Here is a 24,886-nt window from a genome sequence, read left to right on the forward strand (position 1 = left end):
CATCTGGTACGATCAAGAGAGAAGCATACAGAGAAATCCACCCGAGAGATCATCCGCATCTCTCTCGTTCCTGTGTTTCTGACTACGAGCCTTGCAGTTATGGTCATCAGCAGTCGCAAAGAAAGATTTTGAGAGAGATAGTTCATCTTTTGTCCCTCTGTGCCAGCCCTGATAGACCGCCATCTGAGGAGTGACAATATTTAAAATATTAAATCTCTTCCAGCCAAGATGGAGGCGTAGGTAGATATACTTTGCCTCCTCACACAACCAAAAAAAGAACAGCAAATTAAAAAATAAAAACAACCAGAACTGTCAGAAAATCGAACTGTATGGAAGTCCAACAACCAAGGAGTTAAAAAAGAAACATTCATCCAGACCTGTAGGAGGGGCAGAGATGGGCAGCCGGGCAGAGAGGACTTGAGGCAAGGCAGTGGCTGGTGGACCCCACGGTCCCACATTCATGTGCAGATAAACTGGGAGGAACAACTGGGGAGGGAGACAGACCCACAACCCAGGGCTCCAGTGCGGGGAAATAAAGCCTCAAACCTCTGACTGAAAACACCTGTGGGGGTTGAGGCAGTGGGAGGAACTCCCAGCCTCCCAGGAGAGTTCCTTGGAGAGACCCACAGGGTCCTAGAATGTACACAAACCCACCCAACCGGGAATCAGCACCAGAAGGGCCCAGTTTGCTTGTGGTAGTGAGGCAAGTGACTGAAAACAGGCAGAGAGCGGAGGAAGTGGCATTGCTCCCTCTTGGACCCCTCCCCAACATACAGCGTCACATCGTAGCCATGTGAGTGGGTTGCCCCGCCCTGTTGAACACCTAAGGCTCTGCCCCTTACTCTTAACCAGCATGCGAGACAAAAATAATGGCCCAAATGAAAGAACAGATCAAAGCTCCAGAAAAAATATAACTAAGAGACGAAGAGATAGCCAACCTATCAGATGCAGAGTTCAAAACACTGGTAATCAGGATGCTCACAGAATTGGTTGAATATGGTCTCAAAATAGAGGAAAAAGTGAAGGCTATGAAAAGTGAAATAACAGAAAATGTACAGGGAACCAACAGTGACGGGAAGGAAACTGGGACTCAAACCAATGGTTTGGACCAGAAGGAAGAAATAAACATTCAACCAGAACAGAAGAAACAAGAATTCAAAAATATGAGGAGAGGCTTAGGAACCTCCAGGATGACTTTAAAATTTCCAACATCCGAATCATAGGGGTGCCAGAAGGAGAAGAGCAAGAGCAAGACATTGAAAACTTAGTTGAAAAAAATAATGAAGGAGAATTTCCCCAATCTGGCAAAGGAAATAGACTTTCAGGAAGTCCAGGAAGCTCAGAGAGTCCCAAAGAAGTTAGATCCAAGGAAGCACACACCAAGGCACATCACAATTACATTACCCAAGATTAAGGATAAGGAGAGAATCTTAAAAGCAACAAGAGAAAAGGAGACAGTTACCTACAAAGGAGTTCCCATGAGACTATCAGTTGATTCTCAAAAGAAACCTAGCAGGCAAGAAGGGGCTGGAAAGAAGTATTCCAAGTCACGAAAGGCAAGGACCTGTATCCAAGATTACTGTATCCAGCAAAGCTATCATTTAGAATGGAAGGGAAGATAAAGTGCTTCTCAGATAAGGTCAAGTTAAAGAAGTTCATCATCACCAAGCCCTTATCATATGAAATGTTAAAGGGATTTATCTAAGAAAAAGAAGATAAAAACTATGAACAGTAAAAATGACAGCAAACTCACAGTTATTAACAACCACACCTAAAACAAAAACAAAAGCAAACTAAGCAAACAACTAGAACAGGAACAGAACCACAGAAATGGAGATCATATGGAGGGTTATCAACAGGGGAGTGGGAGGGGGAGAGAGGGCAAAAAGGTACAGAGAATAAGAAGCATAAATGGCAGGTAGTAAATAGACGGGGGGGGGGGGGGGGTTAAGAATAGTATAGGAAATGTAGAAGCCAAAGAACTTATATGTATGACCCATGGACATGAATAAAAGGGGGGGAATGCGGGTAGGAGGGAGTGTGCAGGGCAGAGAGGAATAAAGGGAGGACAACTGTAATAGCATAATCAATAAAATATATTTAAAAAATAAAATATTAAATATTAAATCTGTTGTACTGTCACTTTCTAATGTTCTGTTACACTGTCAAAATCTTCAGTTGGAATTTTTAGTGGCTGATCCAAAATCTGGTACATCCGGGTATTCACATGCAGTCTTGATAACATAATTAAGGATGATTTTATTCCTCTACGTTACTGAAAGTTCAGGAAACTCTGGACAGCTGGTCAGCTCGTTCTCCTAAATCTCTTTTGTTTGTTGAGTCTGTCAAAACCTTAAGAACACGAGTCTTAATACTGCAATGGAACATTTGTGAAATGAACAGTCATTCACAAAAAGACAAGGGAAATTTTTATTTTTAAAATCCCCAATTAGCCAGCTTAGGGTTATGTAATTGTAAGTGCACGGTTACTTTCTCCACAGCTAGAACTCATCCTTACTCTCTAAAACAAAATGAATCTAGAAGGCAAATTTTAGCGTGTTTACAAACACTGTGTTTTCACACATTTTAAAGAATAGTTTGCTATTACGTCTTAATTCACTATTACTTGGGGTCTGGTCGTGTCTTGTCTGTACTGGTGGCCCGAGTCCTGGCGAATGTGTGGGTGGTGCCCTCCCTGGTCACACTAAGGTCTTTTTGATCTTAGTGACATCACAAGCACTGTGAACCGCAGTAAATAACAAGGAGGAAGTGAAATTGCCTCTAAGAGACCGTGTTCCTTTCTTTAAGGGTTTGGAACATTTGTGTGGTGAGTCACGATTCCAGGAAGAAAAGACTTGTGCATCTTGGGGGGTTACTGTCCACAGTCCATGAATAGACCCTGGAAGGGTGAACTGATGATCTGAAAACATTAAAAAAGTCATTTGAGTTGAAAGAACTTTCCATTAGTTTACTGTGGTTTAGTTGAGGGAAATTTAATATTTCAAACAAGGAGAACCATGTTCTTGTGGGCCAGAGAAAAGTTTTCTCTAAACTTCTTAAGATTTTAATAAGGCTTGCCTGCCTTAAAAGGTTTTTGTGGGAATAAACTGATGCTAGTGCATTGTCAGTGTGGCCTGTTTTCCTTCACGCATTCATTCATCCATTCATTCATTAGCATTCATTCATCACGTATGTTATTGTCTGGTATGCTCTGTACTATCGGAAGTGTGTAAGTCAGCGTGATATGTCCCCAGGGGTGCAAAGATAAACTAGACAAATCCCTTGTTTTCCAACAGCCCCTGGTCTAGAAAGTGAGGCAGGAAATGGACCTGGGTAAGCACTGGTAGCAGATAAACAATTTGGGATCCTCAGAAAGGGAGGGCTCGGGGTGGGTGGGGAGGGGGCACCTGAGTCTTTCGGAGGAGGCCAGCGGACCTTGTGCTGGGCTGGTCAGAGAGACAGATCGATCCAATCATCCCGCTCCCATATTCCATTCCCTCCAGCTCCTTGCTCTTCTACATTTTCTCTCTTCTCGCTCTACTTTGACACTTCTCATTTTTCACTGTCATCTTTCCTGAATCCTCCCCCGCCCGCTTGCCCCTCTGTGCTTCACGTCTCACTCATTCCCAGCCCCTCATCTCCAGTTCTCTGCCCTCCAGTTTTGGAGCCTGCAAACCGGCTTCTTTTCTACAGGTTTTACATGCATGGACTTAACGTCATCCACCTTTCCTAGGTGAGAAACTGGAGCACAGAGAGGCCAAATCTCTGCCTGTGAAAAGGGTCATTGAGCTGGTCAGTAGAAGTGCTAGCATCAGCGAAGTCCTCGGGAAAAGGAGCAGTGTGGTGTAGAGGACAGTTTCGCTTTGGGAGGCAGGTCCATTTGCAAGGAGGAAGCTGTGGCCCAGAGCTGCAGTGTGCTTGCTGGTGAAAGTTTGGCAAGTGGCCCTGGGGCGCAGGTCCTGATTTGTAGCACCCATCCCCTGAGTGCGGTCACTCTCACTGTGGCTCACTGCACCCTGTCTGATGTCACCAAGTGCACAGTTGGGAAGACATGGGAGCCGTCACACCGCAGAGCCTGAGGGCTCCAGCACCCACTGAAAGTAGCTCCCGTCAGTGGCCAGTGTGCAGGATCGAGCTTCATTGCCGGCTCCCACCTACCAGCTAGTCTCCAACATAGCATGTCTCAGACTTCCACGGCTTCTCTAGAAAAACTCGATTTTGGGGGGACACTTGCCTTGTTACCACAAAAGGGCTCTTGTTTACTCACACTTCCCTGGCCACTTCCCCACCATGCCCAGATACCTAATTTCTGTTCCTTCTCCACTCCTGAATCACTGCTTCCCTTTCCACTTACACCTTATGACTGACTCTCCAGTGGGGAACAGTGTGGAGGGTGGGGGAGGGAGCCGACTCTGACTCCCAGGTCTGGGCCTCAGCTTCCCTTCACTACTAGCTGTGTGACCTTGGGCAAGTCACTTCGCCTGTGTGTGCTTCAGTTTTCCCGCCTGTAAAGCAGGGATAACAATTACACCTATCACCTAATGTACTGTGAGGGGCCTTTTAAGTGCTCTCTCCTATTAGTATGATTTCCTCCTGAGTGGCCTTAGCAGTGTGAGCGTTGCCTTTTCCCACGACCCTGTTCTGTTCCCTTTGCTTCCATAAGAAAGCCAGGACCTCTGCCCTCTACCCTCTACAACTGTCCCATTGTCCTACTTGGCTCCTTCTGAGTAGACATGAGGTCAACCCCAGTCTCCCTGTCTGCCTCTCCCTGGCCTCCCTGGCCGGCCTCAGCTGCCCCCACTCCCCGTGGCCTCAGTCCATTTGCCTTAGTAGAAGCAGCAGGCCCTAGGTTTTCGTGATAAAGGGGATGTGGGGAGCACAGGCCCCCAGGCTGAGGGCTACTTAGCTACCTTGTCTTTCCTGCAGCCCCTCCTTTGGGGTCAGGTGACTTTATTTTGCCCTGGCCTTCCAGGTGGCCCAACGGGAACACCTTGGTTTACTTACCTTTCTAGAGTGGGGCTGAGACTAGGTGATCTTCTTCTTCTTTTAATAAAAATCTTATCATCACTCATAAATTATATTTGGGGACCTCCCCAGGAAAAGCTGAAAGATGCCCCTGTCCTTGACTAAACTGTGCATGTCGAATATGTGCACTTGTCCCGAACAGGCTGGAGTTCGCTACCACTGGCACCCTGCTGCCCACCCCCTCGTAGCCTTCCTGGTCACTCCCTCCCAGCCCTGGTCCTGGGGTGGGGGGAGGGAGGGGTTCTGGTGAGAGGCAGATGGCTAACCCTGCATTATTTCTCTAATCCTTGGGTAAAATTTCCCCCACTAGGGAGAAGATTGAGCGCGGTGGCTCCTCTCCAAGGACTGAACACGGTGAGCTACTGCGGCTTCCTCACTGTGAATAAGACTTACAACAGCAACCTCTTCTTCTGGTTCTTTCCGGCTCAGGTAAGCCTGCGGCAGCGCCCTACCAAAACACGGGCGCTCCAGGGTAGAAACGCCAGCCCATAACTAAACTAAGCGTATATTTGTGTATTCAGTTATCTTTTTCTAAAAATAGGGGGCAGTGACTCTGGCTGGTGCTCAGCTTTGAAATTCCTTGCAGCCTTATTTGGAATATTTATCCTACCACCATCTTCCTGTCACCGTCTTCTTCCTGTCTTTTTGTTTTCTTAAAAAAAAAAAACAACCTGGGGTAGTGGGAAGCCAAGGAGGATAAGGAGTGGAGAGTCCTGAAGTTCACAGGTAATGCATATCCAAGCACTTCTAAATTTAGTTGAGCGTGGTCTAATATGGTTGCCCTATCTGTGGATTTTGCTGGGCCACATTCCCACACTCACTCCATCATACATCTAATACCTGTTAATTGAGCAGTACTTTGTCAGGCACAGAGGAGAGGGAACTGAACCCATCCACTCTGGGCCTTTAGGAGAGGGGTGGGGAAGAGTGGTAATCCAGGGTGGCTTCCTGGAGGAGGGGGCCACTTACCCTCTGAAGTCCATAATAGACACAGGTAGTAGGTACACCCTTGTACTTTACCAATTCTAACAAGCTTACTTCAAAGTCACATAGTTCTTCAGCATGAACAAATCATTTTAGGCTTATGGGTACTGGTGGAGGTATTGGAAGAGGTACTGAGATGCATAAATCAATGTTAGCTCACCACAGGGTAATTTTCTGTTTTTATTTTCCAAATTGGATTTGCTTTAGGAGCCAAAGAAAACAATGAAAAGGCTGCCCCTAGGGAGGGTGGTCTTTCTATTTGCATGTGATTTGCATATAGCTGTGCTACATATATAATGACTGGGTAAATTGCTTAATCCAGAATAGTTTTCAAATCAAATTGCTTCTGTTTGGTACTGTTGGGTTATATGTATTTTTTGACTTCTCATTTTTGCTTTGCCAACCGTGGCCTCTGACATCATTCAACACACGTTTGTGAGTGGGGGGAGGCATGTAAGAAATGGGGGCGGGACTTGAGATACTTTTGAGTTGGGCTCATAGTCGTCTTCAGGCTGTCAGCCAGCCTTTCCTGGACCCTAGAGGGGGTTTCTACCTTCTTCCTGCTGAGTAAGGCGACTGAGGAGCCTGGAGCACAAAGTTTAAGGGGGAACTCACTCTCGGGGTGGTTCAAGTGCAAGCTTGACCCTGACTGTCCCGCAGGTTCCTGCTGCTGCCTCCGTGGTGGAGCCCAGCTGGAAACCAGAGCAGGAGGGAGGCTCTTCCCTAGAGGTCTGACTTCCAGGGCACCGAGCAGAGAATGGACCTTTAAAGGCAATCAAGACAATATCCAAATATCCAGCACAACGGACTTAAGGAGAACTGATATAAATTAAGCCTAGACATATGACCCTAATCCTAACAGGTGGAAATTTTCCTTGTGTTCTCGGAAGTCCCTTAAACTTTACACCTTTCAGAAACCATAGTGTACAAGAGCGTTTTTAATATCACATCTATCAATGTTATTGAGTGCAGGCATTTACCACGAACCCCGTTACATTTGCTTTCTGCTGCTGCTGTACAAATGATCATAATAGTGGCTTGAACAACACAAATGTATTATTGTTCCACAGTTCGGTAGGTCAGAAGTCTGACACAGGCCTCAGTGCACTGAAGTTGAGGTGTTAGTAGGGCTATGGTGCTTCTGGGGGCTCCAGGGGAGAATCTGTTGCCTTTTGCAGTTTCTAGAAGCTGCCTGCGTTCCTTAGCTCACAGCCCCCTCCTTTGCCTTTAAATCCTGCTTTGGTAGGTTGCATCCTCACATGCATCGCTCTGGCTGACTCCACAGTCACTTGGCCTTCTCGGTCTCTTGTCTTTTGCCTCATTCTTCTACACTGAAGGACACTTGTGATTCCACTGTGCCCACCTGGATAATCCCAGATACTCTCCCTGTGTGCAGGGCAGTTGGCTAACAACCTTCATGTCATCTGCAACCTTAATTCCCCTTTGCCGTGGGGCTGAACCTATTCACAGGTTCTGGGGATTAGGAAGTAGACATCTTTGGTGGTCATTATTGTCTGCAAAATAGAAGTTTGCCTAGATCTGTGGTTGTCACTATGTTCTCTCTCAGTGAGTCTCATGTTTTATTGTATTTGAGAGTTACCCCCCAACCCCACCGGAAACTGGGAGAGTGAATAAGTAGGGGATACGTGAGAAACCATCGCTACAGCCTATGGGCCACTGCCCTGTGTCCAGTGCTCCTGACCCCAAAGTGGTCCATGATGCTTCTTGCTAGAAAGAAACATTGAGAGCAGGCAAACCCAGACGGAGGTGGTGTTGTCTGGCGCACTCTCCTGGGATAGGGGATGAAGAGGCGAGGGCAGCCTTTGGGGATCAGCTTCCCCAGTCCTGCTTGGTGTCCTCTAACAGCTGCTGGGCCTCAGCCTCCACTGCATTCTCTGTCACTCCAACCCTGCCCTACTCCCACCCCACCCCACCCAAGTACCCTGATTTCTTACTTTCTCTTCTGCTTTGGTGGCTATTTACAATGCCAGTAAGTTCCTCAATGACTTCTGCATATTGAATCTTCCTTAACAAGGGCCCAGATTTGTGAAAACAGAAATTAATGGCAAGGGAAGTGATTTTTTTTTCTTAAAGACTTTATTTATTTATTTTTAGAGAGAGGGGAATGGAGGGAGAGAAACATCAATGTGTGGTTGCCTCTCACATGGCCCCTATGGGCCTGCAACCTAGGCGTGTGCATTGACTGGGAATTGAACCGGCGACCCCTTGGTTTGCAGCCCGCACTCAATCCACTGACCTACACCACCCAGGGCTGATCTCCTGTTTTAACAACAGAATGGAGACCCAGTCTCTCCTTCCCTAGGTTGCCCCTGAGCAGGTGAACCGCTTTGTCTACAGTGTAGGTAATGCAAAGGGGTGGTAAAGCTGGTCAGGAAAATGGGCCTAGGTCCTGCACCTTCTCCTGGTTGCCAGACTGAGGTCTGAAACCCATACCCCCTGCATCACACATGACTGAGCTCTTGGGGTTCCCCCCTTATTTAAATGGACACCTAGCTGCCTATCTCCTACCCAGATTATATTTTAGGGGCACCAATAACCTAGTCCTAAACACATTCAAGATGATCCCAAAAGACATAAACACAAGGCCACCGTGCCAGGAAAGGAGCGTGGAGTGTTCTGTTGGAAACGATAGACAAAGCTTCAGGGGAGAGAGGCGGAGATGAAAAGACTGTACCGCTGACAGCTGTCACCTTGTGGCAGCCAGGACAGATTGTTCCAAGACCTCCTTACCCGGGGCCCACCTGCAGAGACAGGTCCCTGGGGCCCCAAAGCGGCCATTCCTGCCAAGTCAGTTGGGTTATAAATTATGGAACCGGCCAGTTTGGGTGAAGGAGATAAAGCATGTGAGAAGGAGAAGTAGGGGTCGCCCAGATGGGGGAAGAGTTCCTTTTATCTGGCAGAAATATTAATCCGTTGCCTGTCTGTCTCAGGGAAGCAGCTGATATTGTCATCAGGAGAGAAATGACCCCTTAGAAAAACTGGAGGCAGAGAAAATAAGAGATCCAGGAAGGATGCCTCATTTGTAATATCCTCTGAGTGTTTTGGGGGGCTGCTGTTTCTCAAATTAGTTTTGTTTTCCTGTTATTTCTGTGAGACTCCCCTGTTATTGTATACAAATCAGGGCACAATGGATTCTAGAACTTGAAGTTGGCATGCAGTGGGGGTGCAGTCTGCAAGAGAAAGGAAGAGGCATTTTGCATGGGATGAAAAGTATTGCTATAATGAAGCCAATAACAATGTAACAATTATAATAGCTGTTCACTGAACATTGACTCTGAGCTAAACACTGTGCATTTTTTATTTAATCCTTACAATAACCGTGAGGAAGGAATTATTATCCTCCTTTTTTAGATGAAGAGAATTACAGAGATTGAATAATTAATCTTCAATTGCCCAAGAAGAAATGGGCAAGACTGGAATTTAAAGCTAGATCTGGGCCAGAGAAACCTGTGCTCTTGATCATCATGGGGATCCTGAGAAAACTAGTCATGGAAGGCACTGAAGTCGGTCAACCTGGCATAAAACCTTGGCTTCACTACTTGGACCAGATGTGACCTTGGGCACATCTTCTTAACCTCTCTGAGCAGTGATTTCCTGTTTTTTTTTAAAGTATTTTCTTTATGTACTTTAAGAGAGAGGAAGAGAAACGTGGAGTGGCACCCTCTCACGCACCCCGACTGGGGGTGGGCATGTGTCCTGACTGGGAATCAAACCAGCGTCCCTGTAGTTCACAGGCCAGTGCTCAACCCACTGAGCCACACCAGCTGGAGCTGGTTGCCTGGTTTTAAAATGAAGATTAAATACCTACTTGGCCATGGCTTTGAGACCAATGAGATAATGTGGGAAAGCCCTTAGACTGGTGCCTGATTCATAGTAAGTACAGCTGCTATTGTTATTATTGCACTGTTATCATCATCATTAGCATTAGCATTTTTCGTTATTAACACAAATACTGTACAGAACTAAACAGCCGCAATTTAGGAGGGTAAAGAAGATGGGAGGTACAGGCGGTTCCAAAACGGAAGTAGCTGAGTGCCAGGCAAGCACGTGGGTTCGTTGCTACTAGGTAAGGAAACTACAAAGTGAAATTGGGCTTTTTTACATTGAAGGAGATAAAGATGGATATGGATGATTATTTTTAAAACTTAATATCCTTGTCATTGGAAAACATATCCAATATTTGACTTGCTCATAGGAATATAGGTAATTTGTTGGATGCATTGAGCCCAAACCTGCAGGTTATTTACCTCCAATGTTATGGAATCAACACCAGAGATGTTTAGAGTTGGACCTAGGCCCCTCTGTGAAGGTCTCTATCTTGCTCCTTTGGCCAAAAGGAACGGCTGGGACTCCTGGAGTCGAGCATCTGATGACTGAGAAAGGTTGATAGCACATCAAGGCACCAGAAAGGCTGGGATGGGGTGAGGCATGGGGCCCCTGGAGGCAACAATTGAGGTGCTCCCTCCCTTTCAGGATCACGCAGGTGCTGACCCTGCTTCATCAGAGAACAGGAGCATCAAGAGAGCGTGGGGTTAGGCCAATACAGTCCACAAACCCACGGTCGAGTGCAAGGCCACTGCAGAGGCACTCCCTCTGTGAGCGGGAGCACGTGTCCCCAGGAGTGCCCAGCAGCCAGCGGGACAGCCTCCCCTGGGGTGAAGGTGCGGAACCAGGCTCCAGCTCCTCAGTGCCAGTCGAGGTAGTGGAGCACAGTGGCTCCCAGACTGGCCGCTGCTCCTCAGAAATACCTGGGGAGCCTTACGAATAGGACAGATGCCCCAGCTCTGTGTCCAGTCCCTCCCAGTAGATTCTGATCCATCCAGTGTGGAGAGGGTCCACTATTTCTGACAAGCATTTCTAGCAAGTGGTTCCAGGGAAGCTAGCAAGTGGACTTGACTTTGGGAAGAGAGAACTGGAGGTCAGGACCCCAGGATTCTAGTTCTGGGTCTGCAGTTCCTGGCTGTCCACCTTAGAACATGGCATTCACACTCTCTGGGCCTCAGTTTGCTCATATAGAAATGAAGGTGTGAAACCTAGTTGATTTCTAAGGTCCCTTCTCAGTCTTACATTCTGTGGTCCACAGTGTTAGTCAGCTTCCTTTGTAAGACATGCCTAAATGTGCAACCTAAGGTATAGAAACATCGAAGATGCCCAAGTCAGGGTCCAGGTTGAGTGAAAGAGCCCTTGAATTTATGGCCTCTGTGCTAGCTAAGCCTCCAAATAGTTGCCAGTGACCTTCGTTTCTCGGTCTGTGTGTTCCTCCGTCATCCCCTTCTATACTGAATCCAGCTGGCCTTTGTGACCAATACATTATAGCAGAAATGATGGTGTGTGACTTCCAAGGTTTATAAAGGACAAAGCTGCTTGTGTCTTGGTCTCTTGGATCACTCACTTTGAGGGAAGCCAGATGCTAAAGGGACCATCTAGATAAACCCACATGGAGGGGAAGTGAGGTCTCCACCAACCTTGGATGAAGTTCTAGCCCAAGTCAAGCCTTCAGATGATTGCAGCCTGGCTGATAACTTGATTGCATCCTCATAAGAGACCCTGAGCCAGCTCCATCCAGCCAGATATCCCTGAATTCCTGACCACAGAAAATGGGAGAGATAATGAAAATGGGAGAGATAATATGTGATCATTGTTTTAAGCTTGGAGACATTAAGTTTGGAGACATGTTATGCAGCACTAGACAACTAATACAGCCTCTTGTCATGTACTTTTGGGCTGTGACTAAGATATCTTGTGACAACTAGAACTTCAGGAGAGGTGACTACTGGGACAGTTTTTGTTTGTTTGATTGCCTCTCAGCTCCATGCTGCCCTTACCTGCTCCGTGATAAATAGAGCTTAAACATTTTCCTATGCAGTGAACAAACACCATATGAAGCTTTGCCAGTAGAGGGTGCTGCAGGGACATTGCAGGAGGAAGTGGGAGTCTCTTCCTGTTCCCTTGTCCCCAGTTTTGCTTTCTCTTTGCCCTGTTGCCTAGCTTGTCAGCAACATGTGGGGGGAGGGGGGGCATTCAGTGGCCCTCTGCCTCAGTGGGGTATCCAGATCTTGAAGACCCTCGGCAAGTGTATAGTCATGTCTCTGCTCCCAGGAAGACCACCTGGCTGTGGCCCTCTCAACGTGGATGCCACACATCCCAGGCCTTGCCAGCGAACAGGCTTCCAGCAGCCCGCTCAGCAACCTTGACCACCTGCCCCCTGAGGGTGCTTCCCCACAGCCCCCCGATCATGGACACCATACATTCCTGTTTGTGTGTCACCCCTCCAGCAACTGGGCTCCCAGTGCCCTGACATCCTCAGCAACGCAGCCCACGGCCCCTGGGGCCTTTCCTATTTGTCTAGGGGTTGTTGGCCAGCTTTGGGCCAGGCCCCCCAGTGAACTGCTCAGCCACACAGTGGGCTGTAACCACCCCTACTCTGCAGTGAGGTCTGCAGAGTAGACTTGGGAAGGGCCCCATTCACACCTTGTGAGTTTGTCCATCCACAGGAACTCTCCCTCAGCCTGGGGTGTTCTTTAGGATTCTCTTTACATATATATGATTATTCTCCCATTGTAATAAGTACCTTTTATGTGAAAATTTCCCTGATTTCCCACACTTACTCAAGGCTGATGGAGGCCAGAGCAAACACTGGAAATTCTAACAGAACTTAAGATCAATGCTGTCAAGTAAAAATAATAATAATAATATTTTCAAAAAGAAAACTGTCTAAATTAAAACTACCATGTAGTTTCTGTCTTCTGATTGACTTGAAATTGAGAGAACCACCCCACTCCAAATCCTTCTCTCCTACCTGGAGCCTGGAGACACCAAGGGCAAAAAGTGTTGTCTGGCCTATGGAACCAGGAAGGGAAGCCAGGAGCCAGTGAAGCCAGTTTTTTGGTCTCAGCCCTATTCTGTCCAAGACCTCAGGACCACGCATCTGTGCTTCATTCTTCTCTGTTGGCAGATCAACAAGCTTTGCTTCTTCAGGCATTTGGTAGAAAATGGCTACCCTACAGTTTCCAAGTTTACCTGTCTTTGGACTATGCTATCAACAGAGATTAACTAGTGCTTCTCCTAGGGAAAGAATGTGATTGGCCCAGTTTGTGTCAGGTGCTCTTTCTTGGTCCAATCAGCTAAGGCTGAGGGTGCTGGGTCATGTGACATAATGTGGCTAATGGGCCCTTTCCATTGGTGAATGGAGAGTCAGTTCTCAGAGAAGGGGGTGTGGATTAGACACGTGTCTCAAAATATGTCTTAACCATAGATGGCTATGAATCCAATAGCCTCACAGCACAGACCTGCAGACCCCAGACATTTGTCTTCTTCGAACTCTCACTGTATCTTCTCTTCGCTGTGTTCTTACGGCATCGGGAATCTGGAAGAGTAGAAGGTAGGTGAGACAAAACAGGATGAAAGTAGCTAAAAATGATAAGTTATAGATCACTCCATTCATAGGGATGTTTGAACTCTGCAGAAACCTTTGTGTGCCCAATTCCCTTTGAGAAATGAAAAGTTAACCCAGAGAAGAAAGCAACTAACTTTTTCAACCATTTCTTTCTTTGCATCAAGTAGGGGGAGTCAGGTCTTTTCTCCACCCCACCCCCCATTTCTTCTAAAGTCCAGCTTTCTGGCAAGAGGCACAGAGAAGCCAGAACTACCTCATGAAGTAATGACAGCCGAGTAGAAAGGTTAGGAAGGGGAAAGGGAGGAAGGATTCTAGTGGGGTGTGAGCTGGCTCAAATAAGGTAAACGAGACAACTCAAAAGTTGACAACAGTGATGAGTGATGTCAGGAGGCTCGGGACAGAGAAAAGTTTGAAAGAGTCTGTTTTCCATAGGATGGCACAGTGGCAACAATCACAGTAAAGGAAGATTCCCTGCATTGTCAGCCCCAACTGCGATAAGTACAAGTCCTCTGAAAAGCACAGGCTGTCTGAAGCGCGTGGTTAGTACGTGCTGGCAGTGTGTACGCAGGATTAAACTGTTATTACATACCTCGTTAATGATTCTGGTCACAAAGCCAATTGCTTTAAATAAAAAGCTCTGCCTCGACTAACACCATTAGTGTAGCAGTTGACATATCAGCTGAACTGGAATCTCTGTGGCAAAATGGGAGTCCTTTCAAACATACGTGGGGGAATTGTGGGACATTTACTCAGGGGTACTAATGACTTCAATTAAAATAGAGAACATTACTTAAGCCAAGCAAAGGGCTGGCTTCTACATATAGAAGTGTGAGGGGAGCTTTAATTACTTCCCTAATTGCACTTCTCATCGTAAGTACCATTGATTTGGGTTGGTTAGTGTTTTAGTTGCTGTTTTTCTTACAAAGTATCGTGTTCCTTACTGGGGGTGGGGAAAGGGGGTGGCTAGAGTACGCACCCAGCTCTGGGCGTTGGCACAAAATGTTGCCCTAACACTTGTTGAGATACCTGTGATTCCCTGGAGTTGCTCCAGTAAGTCCTCTCTATAAAATACAGTCATGGTACCTGAAGTACTGAGATTTACAAGTCTTTAGTCCCCCCAACCCCCTCCCCCCAGTGTATTAATTTACTACCTCAGTGATATGCGTGAGGCCTGAATAGAAGGTTCTCTCTGCCACGTTATGTAGAAGAGGGCCTGGGAGGAAGACTGGTCTGGTATGATGTGGGGAGGGGTGGGGGGGCAGGGCTGAAAGGGAAGACTCACCAAATAAATGGGTATCACTTACTTCAAATGACAAGCTACCAAGACATAGGGTAGATTTTTCACATTGGGAATAAACAATGGAATGCACTAATGTGGGAAATTGTGAAATTTCCTTCTACAGAGATTCTTAACAAATGGAATAGATAACCTGCCTCCTTCTGGGCTGTTTAGCCAGGAACAAACGCCCAGGAAGGAGTGACCAAGTTCACGAATTGGCCACCAGGGGTCACTAGAAGAATTGAAAGGGCTTCTGAGGCAAAGCCGCAGTTTCTTGTTCCTCAACAGAAAGAGCTGGTTTGTGGGACCTGGGTGCCCACACTCTTCTGTTGCTACCGGGACTTCTCCCTTAAATGTTTAGGATTCCTTTTACATTCAGAATTTCTGTGTCCCTTCTTTTAATTGTCAGTGCTTGCTACACTACTCTGACCTATAGGCCCTTAATAAAGATTTTATTTTCTTTTTAATTAAATATACGAATGCTTATCAGTAGGGGGTTACTCATCTTTCAGGTTTCAGCTCCAGTATTAAGCTGTCACCAGAGGCTTTAAGTATTTAATCTCAGGTCCCTCCATTACTCCCTCAGACCACCCATTTCTTTAATTCCTTCTTTACTTCCCACCTCACCAGAAAAAAATAATCAGATTAACACTTAAATAAATGTGCCAGGCACTATTTTAACTATTGTGCATCTATATATATTCACTCTTTCAATCTGCACAACAACCATAGGAGGTAGATATTTTCGGTCTTTTTATTTTGAAGCAGAGGACGCTGAGACACAGAGACGTTAAGTAACTTGCCCAAGGACACACAGCTGTAAAACAGTGTATTTGGAATTCAAACCTTGGCCGTCTGGTGCCAAAATCCATACTCTTACTCACCCGTCCATGAATGGGAGCCGGTCTCCACCCCCAGCTCCAGAACAATGCCTGTGAGCAGTCTGTGTTACACGTTCCGTGAGGTAATACACTGTGGCCAATTCAGAGCGGCACACTCTTCAGCCCAGTGGTGTGCACTGACAAGAAGAAATTTTCACAGCACGTTGTTAGATGAATACAGCAACTACAGAGTAGTATTTATAGCCTGATTCTATTTTTGAAAAAAGTATTTATATACATAGTATATATAATTATCTACAAGATATGTATATATCTATATGTTGGGGGGGAGAGGTGAGTAGAGAAAAATCTGAAAGCCTAAACATTTCAGGATCTTCTCTAGGGAACAGGACTGGTGAGGCAAGGGGGAATATTTTTATACCTTATTCGAAAAAAAAAATGGTTAAGAATAAGCACTTTCTCTGTAACCTAAAATGTTTTATGTAAAATTTTTAGGACACTTGACCAAAGTCAATGCCCTATTTCCCTTGCTTCAATACACTCTTAAATCAGACCTTCAAAACAACACATACTTCACAAGTCCTAACCTTTGGGAAAACTGTAGATGAATTAAAGCAGGTTTTTATTTCACTTGCTCCCAAGCTTTGCAGTGTGGTTTTGTTCGGGATGTCTTCATGTATTCTAATTATTTCCTGAGTGAGGGATGGAGAGTGGGAGAAGGGCTGCGTTCTCACACCGGAGAGCTAAATACGTCACCTTAGAATTGTCACATAGTAACTATGCCATCGTTATGGACATAATTATTGCTGTATGTCACTACATTACAATGTCATATTACATTACAAAAGTCTGCATACTGGGATATCACTCACTCTTGGGTTTTTAGCACTGAACATGTTCATCTTTACCTTCTGGAGTCTGGCTTTTGCATTTCATCCTGGAGAAGGGCAGTTCACGGGTTGGTCGGTCCCTCAAGGAAGAAATATGTGTGCATGGAGTTTTCTTTAAAAATAGGCCTTTTCAAGGGCTGTTGGGCTCACTTGCATCCTTCAGGAAAGTAAATTCAAGGAGCAAGGTCAGCTGAGGCGAGAGGTGTACTAAGCATTCCAAGAATGCAGTGTCCTGGGCTTCCAGGTTGCATAATAAAGATGTTTGGCACTTAGGTGTTTGACTTGACTTTGTAGTGCGGCCTCTCAGGGTCAGGCTATTTTTCTGAGAGCTGGGAAGTCCCTCTTTGTGCCAGGTCACAGGAAGGGACATGAAAAGCCAGGGGAGGATAGGGTGGAGACCAGAGGGCCCAGGCATCCAAGAGGGCAAACCTCCCATCGCCCTCCCAGATTCACAGTCCTGCCTGCACACAGGTCCCAACCTGGGAGCTTTAAAAAAGACTGATGTCTCAGCCCTGGCCACGTGGCTTTAGTTGGCTAGAGTGTTGTCCTGATACCCCAAGGTTGGGGGTTCAATCCCTGGTCAGAACACATACAAGAATCAACCAATGAATGTATGAATAAGCAGAACAACAAATTGATGTTTCTCTCTCTCTTTCTCCCTTTTTTTCTCTCTAAAATAAAAATTTTTTAAATAAATAAAAAATAAAAAAGACTGATGTCTACTCACACCAGACCAATTAATTCGGAATCCCTGGGATTTTTTTTTTTAAGCAGTTTTTTTTTAAAGCTCTCCAGGCTATTTTAATGGGCGGCGAAGGCTGAGAACCACTGTCTCACATGCAACACACCGTGGCTTCTAGAAGCTCACGTGCACATTAGGAAGGAAGGAAGTGTGTGTGTGAGTGTGTGTGTGTGTTGGGGTGAGGGGGCTGGATGTCCACTGGATGGGCGGACTCACCGTATGTCATTCCCCAGAGAGTAGGACTAATTTCATGCGGATTCCATTGTTTCTCCCCCTCTAATATTCTTCTACTGCCGCAGGACTACCAGTGGAATGTGGTCCCGGTGAGTGGTATTGAATAGCAAGTGAGAGGATCTGAGAGGAGATAAAGATCACTTATTCAAACAAAATACACACTGTTGGGGCCAGGCAACTCAGGGCAGCGCTGGCTGTATTTACTCAGCCCGGTGGAGTTTATATTGATGCGTTTTTTTCATCGGGGCTCTGGCAAGCCCCGATGAGGTGGGCACTATCGCCTTTCAATGGATGGGGAAACTGAGGGCTGGGAACCCACAGCTATTAGGTGACCAAGTAGAACCAGAAATGTCTAACTACCCGTTCCAGGGCTCACTCCACCTGCAGCACCTTTAAAAGGCTGTCTTCGATTTTAATTTTTTCTTCTTCAATTTACATGACAAGTCCCTAGTTCTCTTGAATTCTTTGTGAATATTTGCAACACTTGAGGCAAGTGGACTAATTAATAAAAAACTGACTAGGGAGGATGCCTGCCAAAGGAGCAAGGAAAAACACCAAATCCCCTGTTTTTCTTATTCTCTCATGTAGAGAGTGTTTACCTTAAAACTGTCTGCAAATTCCTAGTATTTATCTATTATAGCAATAGCTAACATTTGCAGAACCTGTGTTATATGCCACTCACTTGGCTTTCTGAAAATTATTGGGTTGGCCAAAAAGTTCGTTTCATTTTTTTCTGAACGATGCCTCTAGTAGTGCTTAGTTGTCTTTAACTTCATTCAAAACAATTTTGTTAGATTGTATTGTGACAGCTGTCATATCAGCATGCATTTAAAAAAAACTTATCAAAATTGGTGAATTTTTGTGTAGCTGTTTTAATATTGAAGATGGAAGAAAATAAGCAATATTTACAGCAATTATGCTTTATTATTTCAAGAAAGGTAAAAATGCAAACTGAAACAAAAAAAAAAGATTTGTGCAGTGTGTGGAGAAGGTGCTGTGACTGATCGAATGTGTCAAAAGTGGTTTGTGAAGTTTCTTGGTTCTATTGACATTTTGGCCAAATAATTCTTTGCTGTGGGGCTGTCTTATGCATTGGAAGATGTTTAGCAGCACCCCTGGCCTCTCCCCACTAGAAGCCAATAGTGGGAGATAGCCAACATTCTCAAAATATCCAAATCGATAAAGTTTTCACCAATAAAGTTATTGGTGAAAATGAAAAATATGTCTTTTACTTTATGGAAAAAACTAAACGGACTTTTTGGCCACCCCAATCATTTATTTAGTCCTCCCAACAACCACATGGCACAGGTGCTATGACTGAGCCCCATTTCACCGGTGGGGTAACCGAGGTCCAGAGAGCTTAGGTAACGTTTCTAAAGACATACAGCTAATGGACAGAAAAGTCCAGATTTGAAACTAGTTTAGGGCAAGAGCTCACAGACCTACCCATTGTACTGTGCTGACTCTTGGAGCTGTAGCCTGCTGATCTGAGTCCCCGGTCTGCCTCTGGGCCCTTACCTTTTCTACCTGTTTCCTTAGTTATACTATTTGCACTGACTCTGCTTTAATCATGTGTTAGGGTTGTTCTAGGGGCTTCACAAATAGTACCTCATTTAATTCCTTGACCCTGGAGAGTGGGCCCCAGAGGCAGCCCCTCACGGGGAGGCTGTTCTTACCACCGCCTCTCTTTCAGCAAGGCACCCTTAGTCCCTTCCAAAGCTGCCACATGACTGTGTCCGACTTTTCATGACTGAAGCAGAGAAGTCCTCCAGCCCCTCTGTCTTCAGGGTTCAAACCCCATATGGTCAGCTCTTCCTCCAGTCCTGGCTGTGGCCTCCCAGATCGCCTCCTCTTGACTTAGCCTTGCCTGCTGCCCACAGCCTTCTCACAACCTCATGTACGCAGGGCCAGTTCTCTCGAACCCTCTCATGAAGTGCTGGTTTGCCTCTATGACGGGGCTAAGTAAGAGGATGCAGCGTCTCATTCTGGGCTGAAGCAATACGGTCCTCGTTTTCAGAGCCTGGTTGACCAAACCCCACATGAGCCATGACGTCAAACGAGGCCTCACTGCCATGTTCCAATCTGAGCCTTGCGGAGGCCAGGCGGACCATCTTTCACATTGCTCCGGAGGAGTCACCTTGTCCAGGCAGCCTCTGTACCCGCTGCTCTTACACCCAGTCCTCTGGTCTGGAGGACTTCCCCGGCACTCCCTTTTGTCTTCAGCATTGCTCCCTGGCTCCTGCGTGCCCGGCTCCTTCTCTGCCTTCAGGGCTCACCTTAACTCTCAGGATCTCACTGAGTCCTTCCCTGGTCAAAGTGTCTAACGGAAGGCCCTCTTTCTCTGCCCTCAACTACTCTCTTAACATCACCCTTATTTCTTTTTCATACTCCTTAAACATCACATTTATTTATTTACTTACTTATCGTCTATATTCTCCATGAAAATGTAAGCTCAAAGAAGACAAGGAGTTTCCTTTTTCACTCACGTGGTGCATCTTTTTGCATGGTGCCTGACCAATAGGAGATGCTGAGCACCCTCTTGCCTGGTGCCTGACCAGTAGGAGGCGCTCAACAGACACGTGCTGAATGAAAGAATTAAAGAACGCCCTGTCCTTGAGAGTGATGATGCTGACACTATTGCAGCATCCCAGCTCCGCCAAGGACCTTTTCTTATTTACGTGTCCCACCACATCTCCTAAACAAACCCGGATGTTGTTTAGGGTTTGTCACTGTTGTTTTTGGATGGGCTAAATGACTCCAGGCCTGTCCGTCGCTTCTCAGTGTCCCCATGTTGAATGATGTTGCTGTTGTCCCGGTGGACACGTCTGAGTGTATAAAATAAGAAAGGCTCCTTGGGCTCTCCGTGAAGGGTGCAAACTGCCACTGAGGACGATGGGTTCTTCGTGCCTCTTTGGAGATATGTTGGTCAAATGAAAGAGTCCCGCAAAAGTTTAAACACCTGAAAAACGATTACTGTGTCCTAGACAGTATGCTGGCTGGGTGGTTAGGGACGTACAAAGGCACAGCTTCTGCATTGCCACGGGTTTTCTGACTATTGGCGAGAAAAGACAACAGCGTAAGAGAGACCCCAGGACGGGAGGCAAATACTAATTCAAAACTACAGAAGATGATGAGTACTTTGCTTGTAATGGAGAGGGCCACTGGGGTCTGGGAAGTCTTTATGAGATTTATTCAAGACAGGATTGGCGTGAATTTGCTTGAGTATACCCCACAGCCTTAGCACTCTGTGTGGTCGCTGTGCTCTCTGTCCCCTCCAGATACAGTCATCAACGGCTCCAGTGGTTCTCTGGCTGCAGGGCAGGCTGGGATCTTCATCCTTGATGGGAATCTTTGTGGAACATGGGCCTTATGTTGTCACAAAAAACCTGACCTGTAAGTATTGCTTGAACTCTATTTTCCTATGGAGAATTCTTCAGCTGAACCTTCTATCTGCTCCAGGAATAATTTAGAGTGTACACTGAACTGCTAGGAATAGCTTAATAGTTCCAGATTACGAAAACATAGCCTTCTGGTAATGTCTGCCCCAGAAGGAGGAGCCACCGAGGCTGGGCTGCTTCCTCCCTCAAAATTTGGGTGAAAGGTTCTAAGCTATTTTCTTGCAGTCTGCTTCTAACTCAAGCAATCTGGGCTTATGCAAACAGGTGGTACTTATTATACGTAGGCAAGCTCTTGTGCATGGGCCTAATGGTGAATTATATCCCTAATTATTCATATGAACTGAACATTGTGTGGTTCAGTCACAAGCGATCGGGTATCTTGGGAGCAGGAGACTGTGGGTGGGGGCTGGGGTGAAGGAAGGATTGGAGGAGGAGCCACGCTGGCTGTAACCCAGGTCTACCTCCACTTCTTTTTCAGGGGGAGATTGGTTACTTTCCCTGGGTTAGAATTTGGCGTGTGCACCAGCTTGTGACTCAGTAGGGAAGTGTGTGTGCCACCTCCGTTGAGGTGGTTCTTTTCAGCATTGAGGAAGAGGGTCAGGAGGACCGGATGAGAGGATGATCCCAGGGAGGGAACAGATGGGTTTATTGCATGGGTGGTCGATGGGGGCTCTACATGAGCCAAGCTGCACAGGGTTTTGTTTCTAAACTTCAGCTTAGGTGTAGAAACCCTCCGGGTCTGGAAGAAGTAAAGGAGAGGAGAGGAGACGGTGCTTGTCTCTGCCTCCACGGTGAGGGGACAGAGCCGGCAGAGGGACACCAAAAGCGTGTTGACGTGGTGAGGGCAGGTAGGCATGCTGGGCTCTGGACCACAGCCCGGCCTTCAGTGGGGGGTCTTGCTCATGACTCATTCTCGAACTTCTTCTCTGTTCCAACAGTGGACGCCCGGGACTTTCCTTGGACGTCCACCCTGTCCATGCTGTATGTCGACAACCCGGTGAGCGCCCGCCGGTGGCCTGCCAAGACGGCGATGTCGGCCTCTCGGTCTTTTTCCTTTTGATGAAGTACATTTGAAAAATAGGGGAAAAAGGAAGTAGAGATTTCATTTCTTTCCTTCTAAAATAGAATTTAATCTCATAAAAATATTTTTAGATATTTGGTGTTTCTAACATGTGTCATTATATCTGAGTTTGGGGATTTCTTGCTTGGTGCTTTCTCTCCTTTTCTCGTTGAAATCTTGTGAAATCTTGCTCACTGCATTACATCACCCAAGATAAGGGGTTAACTTCTTTCCACGGTGATATGACTTCCCAACACCGTGGTTATTACAGAGTGTCAGGGCTCCGAATCTTTCACGTAGAATTCTAGATAGAAAAAGTCCCAACTGGTCTCCTTCACTTGCCATCGCAAGCAGAATGCCTCATCTCCAAACAAAAAGTAGAATTCACCTTGGGAAGTTCTTCTGAAAGTGAGTCCAATAAACTGCCAAGTAAGCGGGTAACTCTAGGATCAGCTTCTGCAGATAATTTGCCTCCTAATTTCTCTAACGTCTCTCACTTCCCAGATGGTTCAGAAAGAAAACAGGTAAATAGGGAGAGAAAAAAAGTCCCAACATCCTTGCCCTCTGACCCCGCCCCATCAACCATACTCTTTCCTAGTCTGTGATTGCTGTGATTGCATGAAAGCTGAATTACATGTCTTGATCCTTTGGGTGTTTTGGGAAAAAAGTTGTATTTGGTGGATGGTGCTTTCCTCGTACAAATTATTCATGCAGAATAAGGAGAAGTTTCTTTCTGCTCACAACTTGGTTGTCTATGAACGTCTAGGTATAAGGAAATACTACTTAAAAACTAATTCTCGTTTTAAAGCCTCTTGTCTCCTGAAGGTGAAAGGGCTGAGTGGCCATGCGCTTCACTAATCAGGAAATGAACACACACACCACACACACGCACACACACACAGGGCAGCAGTGCACCATCCAGGTTTCAGACAGGACACAACTGGGACTCTCTTGATACTGCAGCAGGGGCCAAGAAAAGGTGACTTCCTCATCCTTAAATCAGCATCTGGCAGGGTCCCCGCTGTGGCATTGGACAGCCCGGCCACTGACCTCGGGCAGAGTTTTGTGTTAATGCTTTTTCTTTGGGCTGGGAGGAGGGGAAGGGAAGTAGGAGAAAGGCAGCATCCTCCTGTGAGGGGAGGGCAAAAACCCGAGGTCAGAGGCTTGGCTTTTGGGATAGTCGGTTTCCTTCCAGTGCGGTATCTGTCTGTGGGGCCCCAAAGTATGTGTTCCTCTGTGTTTATACCTGTTTATTTATTTGACCTCAGGTGGGCACAGGTTTCAGTTTCACCGATGATCCCCAGGGGTATGCCGCCAACAAGGATGATGTGGCTCGAGATTTATTCAGGTAAAAGGCCCTGGCTCTCTCTTAGCCTTTCACAGACTGAACACTTTTCTCTTTCAACAGGTAAATTCTTTCAGTAGTGGAAGTATTACTGACTGGTCCTCCTAGTCTAATTTCTACAGACATTTTCAGAACACTTCTTCATGGGGAGTATATACACACACACAGTCTATTTTCTACCTTGTTACATTATCAGTGATCACTGCAAAAGTGGCCAGCAGAGAAAGTAACAAGGAGCGCTGAAATCTTAACCAATGGAAATCTTTAAGAAACAATGGGAATGGCGAAAGAATTACATGATCTGAAGAGAAAGAGGGAGAATGGGAGGGGAAAGGTACAGGGAATAAGAAGCATAATTAGTAGGCATAAAATAGACAGGGGGAGGTTAAGAATAGTATAGGAAATAGAGAAGCCAAAGAACTTATATGTACAACCCATGGACATGAACTAAGGTGGTGGAGGGGAATGCTGGAGGGTCAGGAGGTGCAGGGCAGAGAGGGGATACAGGGGGTAAAAATTTGGGACACCTGTAATAGCATAATCAATAAAATATACTTTTAAAAAAGAAACCATGGGAATGGAGCAAAATGAATTCAACCAAAGATGATCTTCAAAACTTCCAACCAGATGCCTGAGAGGTCTCTGCTTGCCTTCCAACATTACGTTCAAGTCCGCACTTGTCAGGAAGCAACATCTCGGGTGTTGGTTTTCCTTCCCAGCATTCCTCCTTTTGTGGCCCTCAGAGGCAGTTTTTCATTCTCTTGCTTCTCACGACTCTCCAGGCAGACAGCTCAGCTCATTAGCTAGTTTCTTCCCTTCTCCCTTCATCTGACAAAGTTATTCTTTTATTAAAAAGAAAAGAAAGGAAGGTGCCTAGCTGGTGTAGCTCAGTGGATTGAGTGCTGGCCTTCGAATCAAAGGGTTACCAGTTTGATCCCCAGTCAGGGCACATGACTGGGTTGTGGGCCAGGTCCCCAGCTGGGGGCATGCGAGAGGCAACTGATTGATGTATCTCTCCTTCTCTTTCTCCCTCCCTTCCCCTCTCTCTAAAAATAAATAAATAAAATATTTTTGAAATGGAAGGGAAATGAAGTCATAAGCCTAATTGAACAGTATACATATATAGTTTCTTCCTTTCTTTTCCTTCCATTATTATAGCTATTTTTAGTTCCCTGTTTAAAAAAGTAAACGATCTTTCATATTCACATTTTTCCATCCTGTGAATTACTACTACCACTAGGCCACCACTCTTTACGCATTACCGTGACTTACTAGAAGCATCCTAGTGGCCAGAAGGAGTTAACCAGCCCCTGTGCCCAACCTCCCCCAAACACTCACTCTGCTAATTACTTGGGGAGCCAACTTCAACCAAGTCCAAAAGTGAAAGTGAATCCAATCGAGTCAGAGGTTTTTCATTTCTGACAAAAGCCTTCCGTTGTATTCTTTGTCCCCAAGGCAGGTGGCTGGGGGAGAGAGGAAACGGGACCTTCCCCTCCTCTCTGCCGCAGACACCGCTCTCTGCTCTGCTTTCTGACCCAGAAAAGAACACGGCTGTTGTCCTATGATTTGAACACTTCCATTCCATTTCCCTGGGGGATGCGTAGGAACCCACACTTCATCTCCCGGTGCCCAGATCCTGGGAGCAGGCTGGGCAGGTCCTGGAAGAGGCC

The 24,886-nt window shown here is 46.2% G+C and overlaps 1 protein-coding gene across 1 annotated transcript in view; it reads left to right on the plus strand.

Moving 5' to 3' along the window:
- CPVL (carboxypeptidase vitellogenic like) overlaps positions 1 to 24,886 on the plus strand; it is a 101,164-nt gene that overhangs the window by 16,339 nt on the left and 59,939 nt on the right. The window contains exons 3-6 of the mRNA XM_024563115.3: positions 5,336 to 5,454; positions 20,692 to 20,806; positions 21,750 to 21,808; positions 23,140 to 23,219. Coding sequence (XP_024418883.2) covers positions 5,336 to 5,454; positions 20,692 to 20,806; positions 21,750 to 21,808; positions 23,140 to 23,219 — 373 coding nt within the window. The remainder of the gene's footprint in view (positions 1 to 5,335; positions 5,455 to 20,691; positions 20,807 to 21,749; positions 21,809 to 23,139; positions 23,220 to 24,886) is intronic.

Source organism: Desmodus rotundus, chromosome 6, assembly GCF_022682495.2.
Source record: "Desmodus rotundus isolate HL8 chromosome 6, HLdesRot8A.1, whole genome shotgun sequence".
In the NCBI taxonomy this organism is placed as follows: Eukaryota; Metazoa; Chordata; class Mammalia; order Chiroptera; family Phyllostomidae; genus Desmodus; species Desmodus rotundus.